At 38.3% G+C, this 21,155-nt stretch overlaps 1 protein-coding gene across 3 annotated transcripts in view; it reads left to right on the top strand.

Annotated features, from left to right (window-relative positions):
* Positions 1-21,155, top strand: part of FAM241A (family with sequence similarity 241 member A) — a 271,707-nt gene that overhangs the window by 45,879 nt on the left and 204,673 nt on the right. For 2 of the 3 annotated variants that reach the window (XM_038178404.2, XM_072036913.1), the window contains exon 2: positions 3,433-3,513. In XM_038178404.2, coding sequence (XP_038034332.2) covers positions 3,433-3,513 — 81 coding nt within the window. Of the gene's footprint in view, positions 1-2,824; positions 2,855-3,432; positions 3,514-21,155 lie in introns of those variants that run through there. The other variant, XM_072036912.1, reaches the window with a different exon arrangement.

Raw genomic sequence — 21,155 nt, 5'->3', positions numbered from 1 at the left:
CAATGAAGACGCTTGGGGTTTTTTTGCTATCTCTTGCAAGAACAGGGTTATTAGCCCCTGAAGTCTTGGTTACATTCCAGTTTTAATAACTACACTTTGCCTACGTAATTCCCACTGTAGCTTCAGGTGGATTGTGGAATTTTCTTCACTTCCTGTCATAAACTATTCTGTAGTGTTACTGTGCAGCAGCTGCTATACTGCACTGCTACTGTTCAGTGCTTCTCCCCAAACTTATGACCCTTTTTATTTAATCTTACATCATTTTTTGAGTTTATACCAGTATTTCAAATGACACGTATTACAAACCATTACGAACTGGAAGCTATTATAAAAGCTTTACTTGCTGTTTTCAAGTTGTGTCTTTTGTGTTTGCTTGAGAGTCTAAAAATGGAGTATCGAAGACTCAAAAAATATTAGAAGGAAATGACACTAATTTTAGTGGCCTTACTTTCTCTGTGAGTCTTATCCATTAGTGATAAATGGAGATTAAAGACCATTTAAATGCATTTCAGGTGGGCTGTACTCACATATTGTCATCAGTACTCTTCCACAGGGGAAGCTGAGGCAGAAGAGCAAAGGGAAGTTATATTAACTGATTTTTTTTCCTCTTGCCCACTCAAATAATATTTACTGGAATTTTGAACAAAAGATATTTAGTGTTTTCACTCTTCTGTTCCAGTTCTATGTGCCTTGTTCAGAGGACATATTTAATATTTACATTTTCTCCAATAATTACTCGATTGATCCAATTTTTTTTTTACTTCTTGCTGTCTAATTCGGTTAACCTTGGCTTATATTTGTTCTTGGTTTTATTTAATACCCAGAGTAGTATCTTTTTCTGTTTAGGATTGATTGACAGTGGAATATTCTGGCTAAGAGCTACAGAGTCAAACCACAGACTGAGACACTGTACAGACTGTACATCCTTGGAGCCTGCCAGCAGACTGTTTCTTGCAAAATACTACCAAGTATAACTATGAATTCTGGATTAACACTTTCTTGGCTATTTGTAAAGACAATGTGGAGTGTAGTCACTATGTTTATGTTTCTTGCTAGAAAACCATAATCAGACGGATGCATGATAAATCTTTCCTGTGATTATTTCCCGGCAGTTGTTGTGCATGTAAGAAGTGCTCTCATTCATCAGCATACTTTGTGCTTTTTTCGGGCCTCGCTGTTCCCAAGCTGATGAAGTAGGAAGGGCAGGAAGTCCCAGCACCTTCCAGCAGTGCTTTCCTTGGGTGTTTGTCTCTGGGTGGTCACCTTAGCGTGTTTCATTCTGATAGAACTGCACCTGCAAATGACAGGGTTTGTGCGACCATCTTGTGGACGGGCAAAAGCATAAAACTGAGCAGCTTCTGCTTTCAGCGGGTTGGGCAAGGGGAAGCGTGTTTGGAGAGATGTCATGAGGTAATGGGATGGATCAGTGCTCAGGCCAGGTGCCTGCCAGCCCCTGCTGCCCCTCTGGAAGGATGGGAGGAGGCAGCTGAGCACGCCTTCACCTTTCCTCTACAGCATCTCAGAAATTGTGAGGCTTGCCAGTTTGCTCACAGGATGGTTTTACATATAGGTTATTTACCATGTTAACTTTACATCCTTTAAAGCACTGCTGAGGTGGAAAATGCTATAAACCTACAACCGTTGCTCTGCATCATCAAAAGTAGAAAATGGACTAAAACAAACTGCATGCAAAAAGTGAACTTGAATTATGTGGTTAATGGCCTTTTTTTTTCTTCCTTATTATATCAAAATAAATGCAATCAAGACTGATTTTTAATCATAAGTAATAATGAAATTGTATTACACCATCTCTTTGAACTCACTCCTGGTACAGTCGATGGGCTACATTTAAATATTTATCTTCCTCCAAAATGGTAGACTTCATATAATTTCTGTCAATTTTGTAGTGATTTTACATCCTGTCTGATTTTTGCTATGTTTGGGGGGGGAATTGTTTTTTGTTTTGTGGGTTGTTGGGTTTTTTTGAGCATGTGTGTGTGCCCACGCATATTTGAGGGCATCGTTACAAGACCTATCGCCCTAACCGTCCAGCCCGGCCCTTGTGCCTCGGAAACTAAGGTAGATGAAGTTGAAAGGCAGTTTTTGGAAGGTTTATTTCCAAAGGGCCGCGTGAGAGGAGCCAGCGTTTGCCCAGCGGGGGCGGCGGCCGCCGGCTCCCCTCAGGCGGCCCGGCCCTGCCCGCGGCGGGCGCCATTTTCCGACATTCCTCAAGCGGGTGCTGCCATCTAGTGCCCGCCCCGGGGCTGCGCCCCCGCCGCCCCTCTGTGGGCAGTCGGCTCTGTGAAATTAACCTCTCCTTCCCGTAACTTGTGACGGGGAAAATCGGGGTTTTACACGCCGCCTAGCCCGCGGGTGAAAGAGGGGCTACCCCATGGGAAGGGTTTGTGCAGGGCTGTGTGGGCGAGATGCGGTCTCTCGTCAGGGGGCTTCCCGAAAGGATTTGCTAAACGCCCCCGTTTCGAAGCGATCAAAGACCTGTCCTCCACACAAGCAGCAAAACCTCAACACTCAAACGTTTTTATTTCGGGGAAGGGGATGCTGCTGATGCGCTTTTGATTTTTAAAACTTTTTGTCGAATAGTATTCATTTGACGCTTGTGTATTTTTAAGGATGAAAAGACATTTAGAAGACCTGGCATCGATAGACACTTTTTGTGACTTGATTTTAAGGCAGGGAACTGGGATTTAGTTTTAGTTAGATTTAGAAGCTTTCCTGTAGTTTTCCTAATTTGGACCATGAACCACGATGCTCCTAGCAATGACAACCAAAAACTTAATGTAATTTGACCCAAAGGAGAAATGCTTTTCCATCAAAGTAAATGACACACAAGAAGGTAACTGTGAAAAGTAAATAAATTCCCTACTATTTTAGTATAACTTTGGAACGTGGTTCTTGACTTAGTATATCGTGCTCTTTTTCTATGCACATGAGATTAACATCATACAATTGATGAAGCTGTATATTTGGCTCTGAGGTGCTCTGTCTCAGTCTTTTTCTTGCAATAACACTTGTCTTGCTAAGGGCTTCTGATCACCATGGGCAGGCTTAAAAAAAAAAAAAAAAATCTTAGATCCATGCAGCAGCAGTCTTCTTTAATCTCCTGCTCTCCTGGGTCTCTAACGAGAACAGAAGAGTTTTACCCGTGATATTTAAAGCAAACCCCTGTTCTTCCTATCAAAAATACTGAAGCATGTTTTCTTCCTTTTATAAAATCAGATTTTGAACCAGGGAAATGCGTGACATTTTGAGCACTTTGTAGCATGACTTATTTGAGGGTTGAGAAACGAGCTTCAAGAGGCTCTTTTTATGAGTTTGTCTTCAACTTTGAAATCTAATGTGGGATTTTCTGTTTTGTGAAGTTTCAGGAACAGTGCTCTAATCTCATCTTGATCTCTCTTCTCTCCTTTCTAGCACACATATTGGGAACAGATAGACAAGAAACCAGTGGAAGGTCAGAGAAAGATTTTAAAGAGAGAAGAGGCATCACCTGGGGTAAGTGGGGGGTGATGCCGGGGAAAGGATGAAGTGAGTCAGCATGACACACATGTCCACTTGGAAACCACAGCGAGATCTTCCCAGTGCACTGTATGAGCCTCTTAAAAGCAAAATCCAGACAGAGTCTGTCTCTCTATAAATCTTTTCCCCCTTTCCATTACTAGTTGGGTATTGTTGGCTCTAAGCCACCTGATTTTACTATGATTTATTAACTGCTATGCATTATATATGAGATTCAGGTTTACTGAAGAGTTACCCTTATGGTCAATGTTGCATACAAATCAGCTACTGTTAGAGAGGTTTATTGCATCTTTTTATGCGGCTAGGAGTTTTGTTAGGTCGTGTTAGAATTTGTGACTTGTAAAACAATACCTCAAAAAAAAATCCTCATCTGTGTTTCACATGGTGCATGTACTACATGGAGTACATCATATAGCACTGTTTGGCTTACAATCATTCCTAAAAAAACTGAGTACGTGGGCAGACTTGGGAGGGTAGTAGAGTGCTATGTTGTTTTTTTTTCCCACAAAGTTCCTTAAAAAAAAAGTATTACAGTGTTAATGAAATTGGTGTTTTGTACCAAAATAGAAATGTTTGAATGAATGAAATAAGGGATAAAACGTTCAGTTGTGTTGAAAAACTAGCTGTGGTTTAGACAATAATATAGCATGTTTGAGAGATGCTGCTGCTTAAAGAAGTTACACTGCTATGCATTCCTTACTGCTGTTCTTTCTCACATTACTTGGTGGAAGCTCTGCAGCAGAGTTTGGCCTTTGGCCATAACCTTGTCTGTGATTATTCCAGTGATGACCAATGCCTCTCTTCCAACGTGGAGTATTTCTTTATGGCATCTTATCCTTTCATTTTCTACATTCAGATTAGTTGTGCTCTAAAGATCAGTAAATAAACATGGGAGGAGAGGAGGGAGTTGATTTTAATCTAAAAAAAAATAAATACTGAACATGTTTCAATAGTTTGGGGATTTTTTGCAAAGGGCAGGGAGGGAGGACAGGAAGAAGAAAGAGGTCTTTTTTGTTGTTGGCTTTTTTTAAATAAAATAATACAGTAAGTTGCAGAGGCAGAAATGACCATAGGGATGTCAAAAGGATGTGGGGAGGATAAAAGGTAGAATACAGGGTTTCACCATGTCTGAAATGTTGCTGTTATATTTAAACCACAAGCATTGCAATCTGTTTCAGACTGACATGTGTTATGAAGTGTTTGTGAAGAAAGGAGTTATTGTTAGGTAAAAAGCATTATATCCTAAACTTGAGTTAAGCAAATATTTCTGATTTTGATTCCTTGCCAAAGATAGTCTCGACAAACTACAGAAACATTTATAGACATTATTCTTTTATATAAGATTTCTCTGTACTACATTAATTTATTTTTAATGTATTTAGTAATGAGATAACAGAAAGAATTAATTATTTGAATTAACTTTTTACCAAATTGTATCACAAATTTAAGCACTGTTCCTAAAAGGCAGTTTGTAGAGAACCATGTTATAAACATATGAAAGCCAGGAAAATGATTCTTGCTTCTTGAGATATGAATTTAGTAGCATTTTATGTATTCCAGATACAAACAGCTTGATAGCTTCAGGCAACATATAAGTGACTCTCCTATCACTATTTACACACAGTTGAGCTGCTTCTTTTAGTTTTCTTCTTTTTTTTCTTTTTTTTTTTTTTTTCCACAAAAGAATGAAACAATCTGTTGGAAGAGAAAACTTTGGGGCAGCTCCTCAGTGGTGTCCCACTAAAGATATTTAACCTGACAGATCACACAGAAAATACTTCAGATTACCTCTTCATACTTGTTTTGAGTTATTTCAAGCATTTTACAAATAAAACATGCTTCGATATTTGAAATATATATGAATGTAAATCACTACCACTGTCTTCTGATGCATGATTTATTTTATAGACAGATAAAATTGAAGATAAAAAAAAAGTGATGATTTCAGCTTGCCCTAATGCAGGACTAATGTTGAAAGACATACAGCTTCTCTTCATTGACACTTGGAACCAGCCCAAAGTTCTCTTTCCTTGGCAAAGCAGCCACTGTGCTGCAGACAAAAAACTAATTAAACTTGTACCTGTAGCAAGGATGTTTAGAAATTCACAGAGTTCAAGCAACCAGAGCAAAACATTGGTTTTCAGCTTTCAGATCCATTTTTTGATAACATGCTGTGTGGTAGAGTTTTTTGTTGTTTGGTTGTTGGTTGTTTTGTGTTTTCTTTTTTTGAGAACTGTCTTCTTATAGGAAGCCAAATATAACTGTAGCAAATATTCCCATTGTAAGTCACAGTTTCTTTCCATGTCTTCTGTAAAATAATACGCTCTCGTAATGAAAAAATGGTGAGGAGAAATAAGACAAATAAAAATGAAACATTTAGCAGATGACTAGAATGGTATTATTAGCCACTGGAATGATACGGGTTGATGAAATCACAGCACTGAGGCAATGTTTTGACTGACTTGTTCAGTTTCCTGTATGAGTGACACAGCAAAAATTTCATGGCTTCTTACATTGGCATTTCAAACACTCCTTGTCAAAGCTAGTGAAAACATAGCATTCTCTTGTGCCCTTGCCGTTTGAGTATAAAAGGCAAAGCAATTTACTAGTTCATCTCTAATCTGCTTGCAATCCTCATCAACTCATTTGTATGTTTTTCTACTTTATGTGTGCCAAAGAGCAGAAAATGATCCCTACTGAAATACACCAAAAAGAATTTTTCAAGGACAGGTCTAACGTTACAAGAAATCTATTTCTTGAACGCATTATACAGTTGTTAGTGTTACTGACTGAGCGGGACAAAAATAGAATGAGTGGGTAAACATTGTGATATCCATATGTATCTGATTATACATATATTGAATATACTGCTTTCTGCTCAGAACATAATTGTGGAGTGTTCCAAGATAATCTGAAGACATGCTGCTTTTTTAAGGCAACAATATTGGCATCTGATATGGTGATCTTGTGCCATGTTGTCATGAGAGAGGTTACTATGTAGCAACAGTTCAATATCATCCTTTGGACTTTTCTGATAGACCACTTAACTATCTCAGCTTTTCCAGTGATCATCTCATTTATCTAGGATTATTGCAGTGAATTTACTGTTTGGTTTTCTTCCAGAACTGAAATGTCAAGTCCGGTGTCATGTATGCAGTAGCTTTGTGCTGTGAGAGCTCAACAGATCCACCAAAAGCTGCTAGTAGTTGATCTTTGGATAGAGCTAGAAATAAATAAATCCTCTTTAGCAGATCAATATTCATCCCATTTAATGCTTGATGTGAAACTTGTGGATTTGAAGTAGTAATGCTGATGTACAGCTAATCGTTGAAATGGGCATTAGGGCTTTTATAGCATGGCAACATATTGTCAGACAGGAAGGAGGAAAGTGTTGAGTGCATCCTTAGGGGGGGGAAAGAACTCTGTAACAATATGCAATTTAATGCACATTTTTAATCCACACAGTGTCCTACATTGCAACAATTTGCTAGGTTACAGACTAATACTGTACATGCAGTGTTTATTCCAGGAGTTTACTTAGTAAAGCAGATGATTCCCCCTTTAGTGGGTCTTTGAGTCTAAATATAGTCATCCAGTCAGATTTCAAGAAATAATTTCCATTTTTAGTACTCTCATTTCAACTAGTTCCTTATCTATCCAACTGTATGCAAGTACATGGAATGTGCATTTTCCATGGTACAGAATATATATTCATCTAGTAGTGACCATGCATATGCATTTTTGTAGACAGACCTACATATTAAATTCCTGTGTAGCATTTGTATTGTACAGATTCAAGAGAAATAAAAGGACAACTTCCAGAGAATGGATAAAATATCAAGAAAAAGATTCTGGGGCAGTTTTCATTTGAAAAAAAAAGTGTTTTTTTTTTTTAAGGATGCTATTTCATGATTTTTTTTTCTTAGTCTACTGTATTAATAGAGCATTTAAATCCATTTTCTTTCTTAAAATGAATAAATTAGTCTTATCGAGCAAGTAATTATATTTGAGCATATTAAGATAATATTGAGTATTGACAAACATGGAAAATTGAAGGTTGTTTTATTCTGTGCCAAAACTGTGTTCTGACCTATATAGTCTTAATGTTACTATACATAGCTTTGTAATTTTTTGTCATTGCATGCCCAAGCGTTCAAGTTCAGCTCTAGTTTCCAGGTGTTTTGCTGGCCAGCACTTACCTTCTTTAAATAGTAATGGTGGACTGTTACTGGATGGGGAGGCAAGCAAAATGAGCCTCATTTGGTAGGAAATATGCCCTTTTTTTTTTTTTTTGGTCAGACAGAAGAACTTGCCCAAAATTGAGATGTCTCATTATCCTTAAAGGTAAAACAAACAAAAAAAGGGCAGTTGTCTCATACTTCCATTATTTCAGAGATACTGATATTCTACCATGTTACACAATATTCAAAAATATGTATTATACATTTGTGCCAGACCCTTATCTGTTTTGCTAAGGAGTACTTTAATCATAAAATTATAAGAAACTTCTAGAGAAATACCTACTGATGCAATGCTTACTGAACCTCTACACTTCTGAAGACAAGGTAAAGCGTGGTAGAGCTGTTAGCTTCCTTTATACTATCAAATCTCTACTCCTTTTAGTAAGTCTTTTTTGCATGACATCAGTTTGTAGTGGGTCCAAGATTTTGCAAAAATAAGGATCTGGGAGACAGCATGGAGGATTAAGTTTATCTACAAAACAGTAAATCACTGGAAAGGAAACAAAAGTCTACTTGTGTTTTATGCCATAGAAGGGAGATGGTTTAGAGGACAGTGATGGTGGGAAACCTCTGGGTTGCTCTATCCTCTGTCAATGGTTTACACTCTTTTAGTCTCTAATCTGGTTTCAGTGGCCATGATAAAAAGTGATATGGGCAATAGGTGCTTCCCATGTTTCTGGATTCCCCATCGTAAGAGGGTGCTTTGCATAAGTGCCCACAAAGTGATTTCACTTGATTGCTTCTATGCCTAATTATCAAAACATGGTATATGACCTGGAGAGAAAACTGTCTGCTGACCGCTCCGAATATTCTGCATGTGGCACTTGTCCTGTTTTAACTTCATGCTGCTATAAGATAGAGGTACAGGTTCACACAGCCTTCCTTACACCATGTGTACAGATGACGAGTTGGTTGAAATTTGCAAGCAAGACGTTCTCCATTATAACAGATGGCTGGTCTGGTCATAGATATTTTGGTCTGTTCTTAATTGTGTTCTTATTAAATGTGGTACTCAAGTGCATCAGTCACTCCTTCTGTATTTAAATAGATATTTTGAAGAATCATAAATAATTTTGCATTAAATTATTGAAGACTTTAACTGAGAATTCAATAATATGTTCTGGTTTATTGTATGAATTTCTAAATCAACTCTTGCTCATAAGGAAAACAATCAACAACCCAATTTTCTGCATTGTTTCAATGAAGTTGTTTTAGCTCTGATGATACAAACCCTTCAGTTTCTCCCCAACAATGAAAAGGGCTGGAATTTCCCACTATTAAAGGCTCAAACCTGATCCTAGAAAAGACCCTTACACTGTATGATGAAGCCAAGGAATGACTAGGATTCTGTGCTGATTTTGTAAAAGATTCTTTGAAGTTCAACCTGCATAGCTTTTTTTTTTTTTTTTTTTAAATGGCTCTTTGCCGAATTTTTGTTTTTCATTCTGCTTTCAGAACGTATAGGCGGGTTCAGGCAGGAAGTACAGCCTGGAAGGCTAGGCCAGATCCAGAGGGATTAGTCACAGCAGAAGGCTGCTGTGTGATCCTGTGTTACTTTCTTAGTAGTATGGCAGAAAAAGAAAATACATTCCTGTATGTGTCCAGATCTTTAAGCAAAGCAAATCCATCAGACAGATGGAAAATGAAGTCACCCTAATATGGCATTTAGGAACATTCTTGTCAACGTAAATGCTGATGGTGTTGTCTTTTGTCTTTTTCTTTTGGTTTTTAAATAGCAGGTGATTTTTATGAAACATAATCAACGTTTCTATAAATCATAGTTTCCAATGACAGCACAGCGTATTTTTTTTCCTGCTCTGGCTTTTGGAAAAGCTTTATGCCTAAAGGGGAAATGAATACTTTTTACTCAAGGTAGAAGTTCAAGGGCAAGCTTTCAACTACTTGAGGCTGTGTTGAAAAAGGAGAGAATATATTCCCTCCCTCCACCCTCCCCCCCTACATTTTACCTAGTGGCCAGTGAATGAAATTTGTTGAAATTACAAAGAAACCTTTTAGGATTTCTGTCCAGCTGCTTAAATGAAGAAAGGAAAACCTGACTCTCTTTAACATTTTTTTTTAGCATTTAGTATACGCTTATAATCAATACGGAGAACTCTTTGGAGATACCCTTAGATAATTCCTTATATGGACTAAAGATTTACAAAAAGATTTTCCTGACCAATTTATCTGAAACTTCAAGAATAAAAATGGCAAGGGGTGACAAAAAGTTTTAGAAGGCTGCTTTAGATTGTTGTCTAAACACCTTTAAACAGAAATAATGAGAAAGTTTTAGTTGTTTGAGGGGATGCTGTTGCTGATGTTAGGTAGCTTTCTTTTTTTATTTTTTTTCCTTCTTTTAATACAAAGTAGAAGAGAGTTTATTTGGTGTATTATATCAGTGTGACGTGTGGCTTCTTGATGCTGTTCACACTGCTTTCTGGTCTAACACCCAAAGATGTTAACGATGTTTCAGGATTAGTACTGATTGTAAAGGCTTACTTCAAAAAAAGAAAAAGTGTGTGTGTATATATATATATATATATATACACATATATATATATATATGTATTTCCAAGGGTGTCTCCTATTAAATTCTATAATAAAACAACAAGACAGTTTGAAACTTTCAGCTCATGTAGAATATCATCTAATTGCCATTTTTGTTAAAGATCTTTTTTTTAAACTCTTTTTGTCTAGAAAATTTCTTTTTCACAGTCCAGAGAGGACGTCTGCTCTATAAATACTTGTATACAGATGCCGTATATTTGGCTCTATACATCTCATATTCAGTGGTCTAATAATGAGGCCAACAGACTGAGTTGGCACAGAGAAGCAGAAAAGAGAACGTGGGATATGCTGGAAATGTGTTAAAAGCCTCTCTCCCCTCCTCCGCAGCTAAAGGTAAATGGCACCGGAGTAGTTTTTCCCTTTAATAGTTCTGAAAACAAAAAGAACAGCAGAGGGAGCCCCTGCATGGCTTAAATCGTTGGTCTTAAAACAGAGCAAAACCTCGCACGGGGCGACAAATCTTTGCCGCCCTCTTTTGAGCCTTTCTCGTGGAGCAGCGGTTTGCAGAGGGCATCTCCGGGTGTACTATCCCCAGCAGCCTCCCCTCCCTGGGACAGCAGGCAGAAGTTTTGGGGTGCACAGGTGCTGTCGTTCAGTCGGGGTACCCAACAGCACAACCACCCTCTGGGGCTCGGTGTAACCTGCAAAATGCCCTTGTGGATTGCTAGGCTATTTGTTTGTCTTCTAAATAGCTGTGAACATGTGGTATTATAAGAAAGCTTTCATCATACATGCATACATACGTGCACGTAGTGTGCTGAGAAAATATTTACCATATACATACATAAAATATCAGTACTTTGAATTCTGTCTTTTAGGCATTTGTCTTCTGGCAGCATCATTTGCAGAGTCATTGAATATTCTCCATGAACGTTGTGTTGCAATGTATTCACAAGCAGTTTAAGCCCACATATGCAGTTTTCATCTCCTTTGGATGATTTTTGTAAGCATCTGATTAAACACTGGCAGACTACTAATGCAAGCCTGAGCAGCAAATCTGGAACCAAAATATTCCTAAGTTTCAGATGTGCTGGAATAGCCTTATTTTTTAAGGTCATTTCTAGTTAATAAAAAAATGCATTGTGCTGTTCAAGTGACTATAATACACTTCAGTTGTAGCTGGTCAATTATGTTTACTGACAAAGGTTTTATAGTTCAGAATGGCTTATCAACCATCAGAGTTTCCCCTGAATGTTCCTATTTTTTAGCTAAAGTCTTTCAGGTTCATTGTACTCCTTCTGGTCAGAGTTGTACCCTCAGATCATCAAGTTATGCAGAGAATTTCCCAGTTCTCTGAAGATAAGCAAAACCCAAATGTACCAGCAAATACCACTGGACAGTCTGGTCTCTATTCTTTCTTCAAAATTTTTTGAAAGGACTAGACCTAATCTTGCTGTGGTTTAGGGAAAATTGTTCAAATATGAGAAACTTGCTCAAATGTGAAAACTACTGCTTCTCTTGCTGAATATATAATGATAATGAAAAATTATATACAACCAGACATCCTTATTGCCTCCCTGTTAACCAAAGTGGGAAAAACACTAAGGTCTCAGAGGCCATAAGAGTTAGGATCAGACTATGGTTTGATTCCTACACTTGGACCTGTGTTTAGAGCCTGTTAGACAGAAACAGAGTGCTTTGTGTGTGCAGGTGAGCTTGCTCATAAAGAACATAGAGAACTTAGAACATTGTTCATAGAGATCTGTCTGTGCAGAGCAACATCCAGACTCTGCCCTGCAGGAGGTGCATTCTTCCACCAAGCCCCACAAGCATTGCAACCTCTTTCCATTTAAGAATTTTCATTGCTGTGTGAGCATGGGATTTGACAGGATCAGAGGTTACTACCACGCTGCCTTTACTGCTGTTTCACTGTGGCCCTTTGGAGTGAGCCAGTCTTGAAATCTGTATTTTATTTCTCTTTTGTGTTATTGTTGGTGGGAGATTTATTTCTATCCTGTTCCTGCTGTCATTATTTTATATAGGCTCTTGTTAGTATTTTGTGTTTCTCATCTCCAGCCTCAGGTCAGTCTAAGTCTGATGGCTCTAAATCCTCCTTGCTTCAAATGTAAGAGAGTTACTAGTCTTCAGTTTCACCTTTACACCTGTCCTGAAACTGTAATTACTTCAGACATATAGCATTATTACACTATATAACGTAACCACTAATAATATAACCAGCATTGGGTGAAGACAGATCTGCTCACTGTTCATATTATTTTCTTCCAATATTACCTGTTTCATTTGGCATTCTTCTAGTTACTTTTTTTTTTTTTTTCCTCTGGTGGATTTAGCTGTAGGAATTTACTCTGAGGGTCCAAAACTGTCTGCTAGGCTTTACTTTGCCATCAGACACTTGTCTGCTTTAGCTTCTAAACTTGTCTCTGTGGATTTGTGTAGGACATCTCATTTTGTTAGATTTTATATCTCATCTCATTTCCAATTCTTATTGAATAATAAAAATTATCTAAGGGATATTATAAATTAGTGCTGGAATGATGCATTGAGAGCTGATTTCCTATGTGAAGCTGATGATCCACGTCAGACTAGTGCAAGGAGCTGTACCTTGAGCAGGCTTTGGAGTTAACCTATCTGAACATGTTGTGCTGTGTAGGCACACTGCAGGTCAAAAAGGCACAACTCAACATGTAATGAAGCACTTGTTCTCTGAGTATGCCTATACTACACAGTGCTGTGTCCAATAGAGATCTAACTAAATAGGTTTCTGTGTTATATATAATAGTATTTTCTCCTCTTCTAGTGTGGGTCCCAGATGCGATAGGAAAATGTTAAATTTTCACCCTATCTAATTAACCATGCTTTCCTCCTTCACAGAATACATCATCAGCTGGGAGCTAACTCACACAAAGGTCTGGCGCTGGTTTTGCACAAGTGTAAGATGATAAGGATTGGTGCATGTGCTTAGCTGGGATGTGAGTCCCAGGGAAGCCAGTGAAACTGTTCATGTGTTTAACTTTAAACATGTTTGAAAGATCAGATCCCTAGTGGCCAATTCTGTTCCTGATGAACAAGCTGAAATAAAAGCCAGCCTCTGTGGCAGAGCTGCAGGGTGATTTATAAGAAAAAGAAATGCGTGTATATAGCAGAACTTGCTTGTAAGATGTGTATATGAAGTTCTGCAAACAGGTGTCTGTTCAAAAAGGTGACTTACAAAACTTGTCTATTTCAGCAGCAATGGCATAGCTTTTCTTGAGGCACAGACTGCAAAGTGAGTTACATGAGCACATGAAAGCACATGAACTTTTAAATGCCATCATTGTAATAAGTGAAACTTTTCATTTTTTGTATAATTTTCTAAAACTTCTCATTTATTTCTGATGATAAATAAGTGGGATGGTAGTTTTTCTATGACAGTCAAAGTCATACTGGATAGGTTATGCTAACTCTCAATTAGAAAAAGCATTTACTATTTTTATTTCATCCTTCAGCTATGAGAAATTGCTATACTCAATATGCAAAAGTCTTAATGTTTTGGAGCTAATACATCTTTGCGGTTTGACAGACTGGTGGAACTCAATGCACAGTGTAATATGAAACATCTCTAACATTGAAATTAACATTTTTCTAATTGCTATGTAGAGAACGTCTTGATTATGGCTCAATAAATACAACTTATGGCATTCATTTCCTTAACTGGAAGCCTTACAGTTTGCACATCTGTTTCATCTGACCATAAGGAATAGTGTACAAAATGGCAACATCCTAGTTCAAGGGTAACATGGAAATTTTTTGTTCCACCTACTGACCTGTTAGAAGCATCTGTGTATCCTTCCATGTCTTGTCCGCCTATCTTTACATTAATACATTTATAAATTATGTATAAGGTATGTGTATTCACAGTTAACCCTCGAGGATAACTAAACAATCATTTGTGTTGATGTATCTGACATATGTGCACTGGGAATATGGAAAGTACTTTTACTCCGTGCTGCATGATGCAAGGTTTTTGAAATGTTGTAGCCAGGGAAAATATGACTTCACTTCATGCATCTGCCTCTCTGAAGAATGAGGGCGTTTTAGAGCTGCACTGTGAAGTTCCACATTTCTCTCCAAATATGTTACACAGTAAAAATACCAAGCCCATAAGCAAAATGGTGTATTTTTTCCCAATTTGTGATCTTAAGCATTCAGCTAGTAGTTTGGCACTTACCCTGCTTTTCTTAGTGCTACTACTAGTGGTCTTACATGAGAGTAGTGCTACTACTAGTAGTTGTTTAGCAATGGTTCAGCAAGGCAAATGTCTGTCTTTGCTCATGTATCCATGTGTTCATTTTTTCTGCTTCCATCCTAATGAGGCCCAGTTCTCTGCTACAGTGGATGGTAGAGGACACGCAGTCCAAATAAAAACACGACTGTGACAATACCCATCAGCTCTCAAATTTTCAGGAACAAATTAGCAACAAATCAGAAACTCTTGGAGCAGTACTGGTCATAGCATGGCACAAAAAAATCTACGTAAGGCTGTTCTACAACACACCCACCCTTTCTCCTTCTCTCTTCCAATCCCAGAAACAAAAACACTTCCTTAGATATAACTGTTTCATGTGTACTGCTAGTATAAAGACTCTTGCAGTGGAAAGCAAAGCTAAATACAGCACAAGGAGCTGGTTTCATGAGGCTCAAAAGCAATGAGATACTGAAAAGGTGTTTTTGTCTTAGCAGAACATGTAAAAATGCTTTGGCGTTCCTGAATAGAATCCCAAATATTATTCCAAATTACTGCCTCTTGGTTTGGGTATATTTCATATATAATATTTCGTACTAATTTTGAAATCTTTCATATATAATATTTTAGTATATTTCATATTATTTTTTCCTGGGCACAAAAATCACATCTACATTTTACTAGTTTAGCTCTACTATTAGCTTTTTACTATGGAAAAAACTTCAGATTAATTAAAAATTACTTAGTTTATTTAAAGATGCTTTGTAGAGTCATAGAAACCTCACTATTCTATTGCTAGACACAGTCAAAAAATTTCTGGCTTTTGTGTAACCTTAAAGATGCTCTAAGTCATCTCCTAACTCATTGGTCACTTGCTGACAAGTTCAGCTAAGTAGCTACAAATTCCTATAAATTGATTTGATTCTAATTTTATGATTATTCCTTTGAATATTCCCTTGAATACTCGGGGGGCGGGGAGGGGAGAACTAATGCCAGATTTTAAATCTCGTCAGTGGTTTAATTTATCACCAGTTATTCTAATGGAAGCTGCATTTGTTCAGATTGATACCGATCTAGAGTATTCTAAAAGACAATCTTTTCTCCTTTTGAATTTCACTGTTATGCCTTGTCCATATTTTACTTGTTTCTATATTTTTACTCTTTTTTTCTACCTTTCTTCCCCCCTATTTATCCTGGGCGTTCCACCATCAGTAGTAGTGCTTTGGTATATCACTGCAACTCAGCAGACCTAGTCCTGGCACAGGTGCTGCCAAAGCATTCATTCAGTCTGATTAGATCCATAGGGCATCACAGTCACTGCAGAATAATTTCCTATGATGAGATGAGGCAAAATCATAGAAACTGCCTTATTTATTCTTTCTGTGCACAGGACTGATTAGGTTTTTTTTTTGGTGCATTTTGTTGAGCCAGAGCACGATTAACTGTCCACAATCTGGTTTGCTTAGGAGTTGACCTTTTTGCGGTACCATGCGCTCCTTCCATGGACCAGCTCCTTAGGTAGAGCAACAAGCTGTCTGTCAGCCAGAATCTACGTTTGCTTTGCCTTTTCCTAAAGGTATGCAGACAATTAAATAACCCTCTGTGAGATGAGCTTATTCCCTCTCAGGAACATACCACTCCTTTTGAGTACTTTTTTTTCCCCTCCATTGAAGATTGATTATGGCAATAATCTCTCAGAGTTAGATGAAATGCTCTCATTCAAATCCTTTAAGATTTTAAAGTTCCCAAACTGCCTTACAGACTTGCAGTCTTATTTTACAAAAACAAAAATATGTGTTTAGGAGAAAGGAAAGGTTCCCCTCTACCTCCCAAGAAGTGATTAAAAAATCTAGAACAGAATAGTAACTTTATCCTACAGAGTTGGTGAGGTGCCTACCTAGTCCCACTTGCTCTGGGATTCATGCTGGTACTGCTGATGACAGCAGGCTGACTTGTCTTTCCTAATATGCACACTGGGAAAAAAAAATGAAGCATGCCTCATTTTGATGTAATGCATTGAAGCAGTCATGCAAAAACAATTTCTGTCCAGAAGATCAGTAAACAAACCAGGCCTGTGGTCAAGCTTTTTTTATTCTTTACACCAGTGATTTTTCTGTTGTTATTTTAATGGTTATATTTCATGGAATTACCACCTCATTTTTATTCCCAGGAAGAGTGATGTTTATTGCTTCTCTCAGTCTCAGTGAAGAAAAATAATCCTGTTTTAAGTCAAATACTTGTTTATATGATCTAATAGAAAACACCAGACTGTATATCAAATTTAAGTTGAAAACACATGTATTAAATTGACAGTAAGAATAAATTTGTCATGGCTATAAATGCTTATTGAGACATGTTTATATACATGTGTGTATATATATAATTTCTTTCTTGAGGGTTGGAAGAGAGGACAAGAAAAGAACATTGCTTTAGAGAACACTGCCAAAGGGATGCAGTAGAACTGCGTCAGATCTAAAACGATCTGTTTAAGAGTATGAAAAGAGAGACTAGGAATATATGAAGTTCCTAGATTCAATTTAATGGTTGGAGGTTTTAATTGATTTAGTTCAAGTAGTCCAAAATGCATTTTGCAAAATTTCTCAAGCTATGGAAAATGTGGTAAGCCCAAAGTACTTAGGAAATAAAGATTGATTGATTTAAAGTGATTGAAACTGATTGAACTGATACAAGGGATTCCAAATGGGAGAAGTATCTCTACAGCCTTTCATATCCAGTGTTTAGTGAGCCATTTTTTTACTTCACGTTGTGGCTAAAATAGAACTTGCATATGGACATGAAAGTTCTGATTTCCACACACACTCTTCTGTGATGAACAATCTTAAAAATAAATCTCAAATGCTTTACACGTTAAAGTTTAAAGGTCAGATTAGACTACTCCTGAACCATGGATGCATCCTTTCCAGTCCTACATGAATTCCAGACCTGTCTTCTCATATTAGCATTTTTGATGTGCTTTGTGATTGTGCACTAACTGGGCTGTGCAGTTTTGCCACCTTCAGAAAAGCTGGGGAATGCTGTACTTCTTTTCCCATTCTTTCAAAAATTCAGATGGCTTCTTTTTGATTTGCTATGCCTAGAATGTCTTCTGTTCTTTTCAGAGCCCACCTGGCACTATGTAGCAGGTAAAACAAAGGCTTTAAAATCTTTTGTACAACGTTGCTTCAGCTGACAGAGAATGAGTAAATTGTGCCCTGAATGCCTGAGCTCCCCCCAGGACAGAGCAGCAGCCCCCTGGACTGACAAGTGGAGCTTTCTGCTGTGGGGCTGTTCTCCCAGGGAGCTCCTCAGCATCATCTGAGCCTTAGAGGTGCACCTGTACTCACGGTTCCTCAGCCATGAAAACAGACTGTTCTTCTGCAGTGCCAATAAAAAGGGTCCAAGGAACTATTTGCAAAGAGGAGGAGAGAATCCTTACATTAAGAGATGGGAGAAATCTCTGACTTTGCTCCAAGCACCTCAGTCCCTTCAGTCAATGTGAATTTGTTCACATTTATCCTCAGCATTCTGGAGAAGGCTTTAGCCTAAGTTACAACTTACAAGAGTTGGACCTGCTTTAAAGAGCTTGCTGTTCCTCCCCCAGCCTAGTCTAGGATAGGACCAGAGTTGTGTTTTTTTTTTTGTCATCTTCCCTCTCTGGATACCTGAAACACATCTTGCTGATAGAACTGAACTACTAGAAAGAAGCTGCAGAGAGATTTGATTTTCCCCACTTAAGTTAATCTTTACTGTTTTTTTAGAAGGGAATCATGATGCTTTTCAAGAACAGAAGACCTGTGAGAGCAGAAGGCTAGAAATAAAGGCATTTAAGCAGGGTAAAAGGGAAAGATAGCTACGTCAAATGCAAGTGTGATTATTTGCCTTGGTCTCCTGGTATGGTGGCTGACCAGATGTGATGACCCTGTCTTTCATAATCTTATTGACTCTGTATACAGCATCATGGCTAGGGGGTGATAGGCTGTTATCAGCAACTTTTATTTTCTATATTCATGTTCCCTTGTTATTTTTGTTTAACAGGCATATGTACTAAGGACTCCGGGGAGCTACTGATAATGAATAATTCTTGCATAAGGGTTCTTCTTTGTTCTAATGCATACTAAAAGTATCTTTTCCTCATCCTGTGAAAATTTCTGATTTGAAAATAGTAAGTTATTCTTTCAGGCCATCTTTGCACTGTTCTATATTGCTTGGTTTCAGCAATCCCAGAAATGCTCCCAAACAGTCTCCTCCCCCTCCTTTTTTTTTTTTTTGTTTACATAATGAAGGTCCAGCCAGTGCATCTCATATACAAGCGATTTGTACACATCTTCAGCTTACCACAAAAATGCAACATGATGTGTGGTGGGTTGAACTTGGCCAGTTGCCAAGCAGCCAGCCACTTTCTTGGTCTGCTGCCCCAGCATGACAAGGGGAGAAAAGATGAAAAAGCTCACGGGTCAAGATAAAGATGGGGACATCGTTTCCAATTGCAAAATGGGTAAAACAGGCTTGACTTAGGGAGAATTAAATTATTTCCAATTAAAAATAGTATAGAATGATGACAAAGACAAAACACCAAGGCTCAAACTGCCTCCTTCATTCCCACCTCCTCTAACTGTCTTCCTGACCCTGGGTAGCACAGGGACATGGAGATTTCTTCGCTGCTGCTGCTGCTTCCTCACGTTTTTCTGCTGATCCGGTGTGAATCCTCTCCGTGGACTGCTGCTCCTTCAAGAACTATCCGTCTGCTCTGGCATGGGGCCCTCCAGTGGTTGCAGGGTGGATATCTGCTCCGGTGTGTTCAGATAAGGATGCCTGCTCCCATGGCCTGCTCCTTCTCTTCCTTCACTGACTGTAGTGTTTGCCGGATTTTCTCACGCATTCTTTTTTCCTCTCACTCCTTATTCTGCAAGCTGTGCATTAGTCAGCTATTGGCTTCTACCTACTGCCACCCATGATGGATTTATAGAGCAAAATCCATCGGTCATGAGTGGACTTGTATGTATCATGAAAATAGATAATTATTTTTTTCCTGGGTCATGTTTTGGTGATAGGTGAAGAGAGTATGGCAGCTATAAACAGAATCTTGATGTAAGAAACACTGAATTTATTCATCTCCCATCTTTTTAGGGAGAAATATCACTTTAGAAAAATAGTTATTTAGAAATATATCTGCATATTTAGTGCTTATCACAGGTCTACACACACACAGTTAACCAAGAAGAATTAGAGAAATTTTAGAATAGTGTCTTCTTTACCACACATGCAAAGCACATGTATGTTTGTTTGTTTTCTGGGATTGCTTTGTTACAAAATACTGATGCTCTCTACTGAATAGGAAGAGAGCAGAGGGACGCATGTACAAACAGACCTGTCTCCAGCTTCATGGTTTGTGCACTGTCAGCCTTTCCCCCTTGTTTCTTGCCAGAGTTCGGCTGAGATGCTAAGTGAGCACTTCACATTGGAGTAATCTCGAGTGCTGGGTGCACGTTCGGTAGTTATTAGTTCTGAAATGTGGATTAATAGTCCATTGTCCAAACACTGCATACTGCTGTTGTAATATATCTCTCGTAAGGAAATGAAGGCATAGTTTTGAAATGTGAATTAATAGTCTTAAGTCCAAATGCTGCATACTGCTGTTGTAATATATATCTTATAAGGAAATGAAGGCATGTAAAGTGATGTGCCCAAGGATGTAGACAGGGTCATGAAGGAAGTGCAGGAGACTGATTCCTGACCCCTCATGTTAAAACACAAGTAGCAGACAATGAATTACAAACACATGAGCAACTGCACAATATCCTTTTAGGTTGATATTTAAAATAATAATGGAAAAGAAAAATTCCAGACATCTTTCCTGTCTGCTGATTTGATTCCCTCGCTTCCTTCAGGTCCCAGTACTCTCTTCTTGTTGCATTTATTTCAGTGCTTGCAATCTATTTCTCTAATCTGATCACCTTTCTTGATTAGCTTTCTCTTGCCTCCACTAGATTCAGCACATTGTTTCCCCTTCTTTCACAGCTGTCTCACAGTCTTCCTCCCTGATCCTAGTTGTGCTGGGATGTCAGTGACCCTTTGGCGTGTTCAAAATCAGGCTAGATCAATCAAACTAGATCAACAAGGAGTAGGGGGAGATGACAAAATATCAGGAACTTGAAAATATTGCACCAATTCTTTACAACAGAACTGCCAGATTATTGGTTCCCCACCTATTTGCTCCTCGCTGTTCTGTTATTTTGAATTGAGATTGTTCCTTCATATTTGCTTCAGTTGTTAGGCTCCTGCCACATTTAAGAGTGGTTCATAAATAATATATCCCTCATAAATAATTCTAATTACTCGTAGTGAAGATGTAGCAAGCACATGCAGATAGGTCAGGAGCAGAGTCTGCACACCTCTCCTCCTTGTCTCTTCTGGTCGTTTTGTAACCTGGCTCTTACCCACAGTTAGAAGCAGGCAGAGGAAGCTCCATGGAAATCCAGATGTGCACAAAGGACATTTTTCTCAAGCATGCGTATCAAGCATGCCCTTATTTAAGGGTAGTTGACCACTTGTGCTTTCTGTCTGAGGCGGTTATTTTTTATTAGTGCTCTTTCTATAAGTTCTATAAGTGCCTCTCATGCTGTGTC

The sequence above is a fragment of the Anas platyrhynchos genome, chromosome 4 (genome assembly GCF_047663525.1).
Source record: "Anas platyrhynchos isolate ZD024472 breed Pekin duck chromosome 4, IASCAAS_PekinDuck_T2T, whole genome shotgun sequence".
Classification (NCBI taxonomy): domain Eukaryota; kingdom Metazoa; phylum Chordata; class Aves; order Anseriformes; family Anatidae; genus Anas; species Anas platyrhynchos.
Note: the sequence above shows the minus strand (reverse complement) of the source record. Positions and strands in the feature narration are given on the sequence as shown.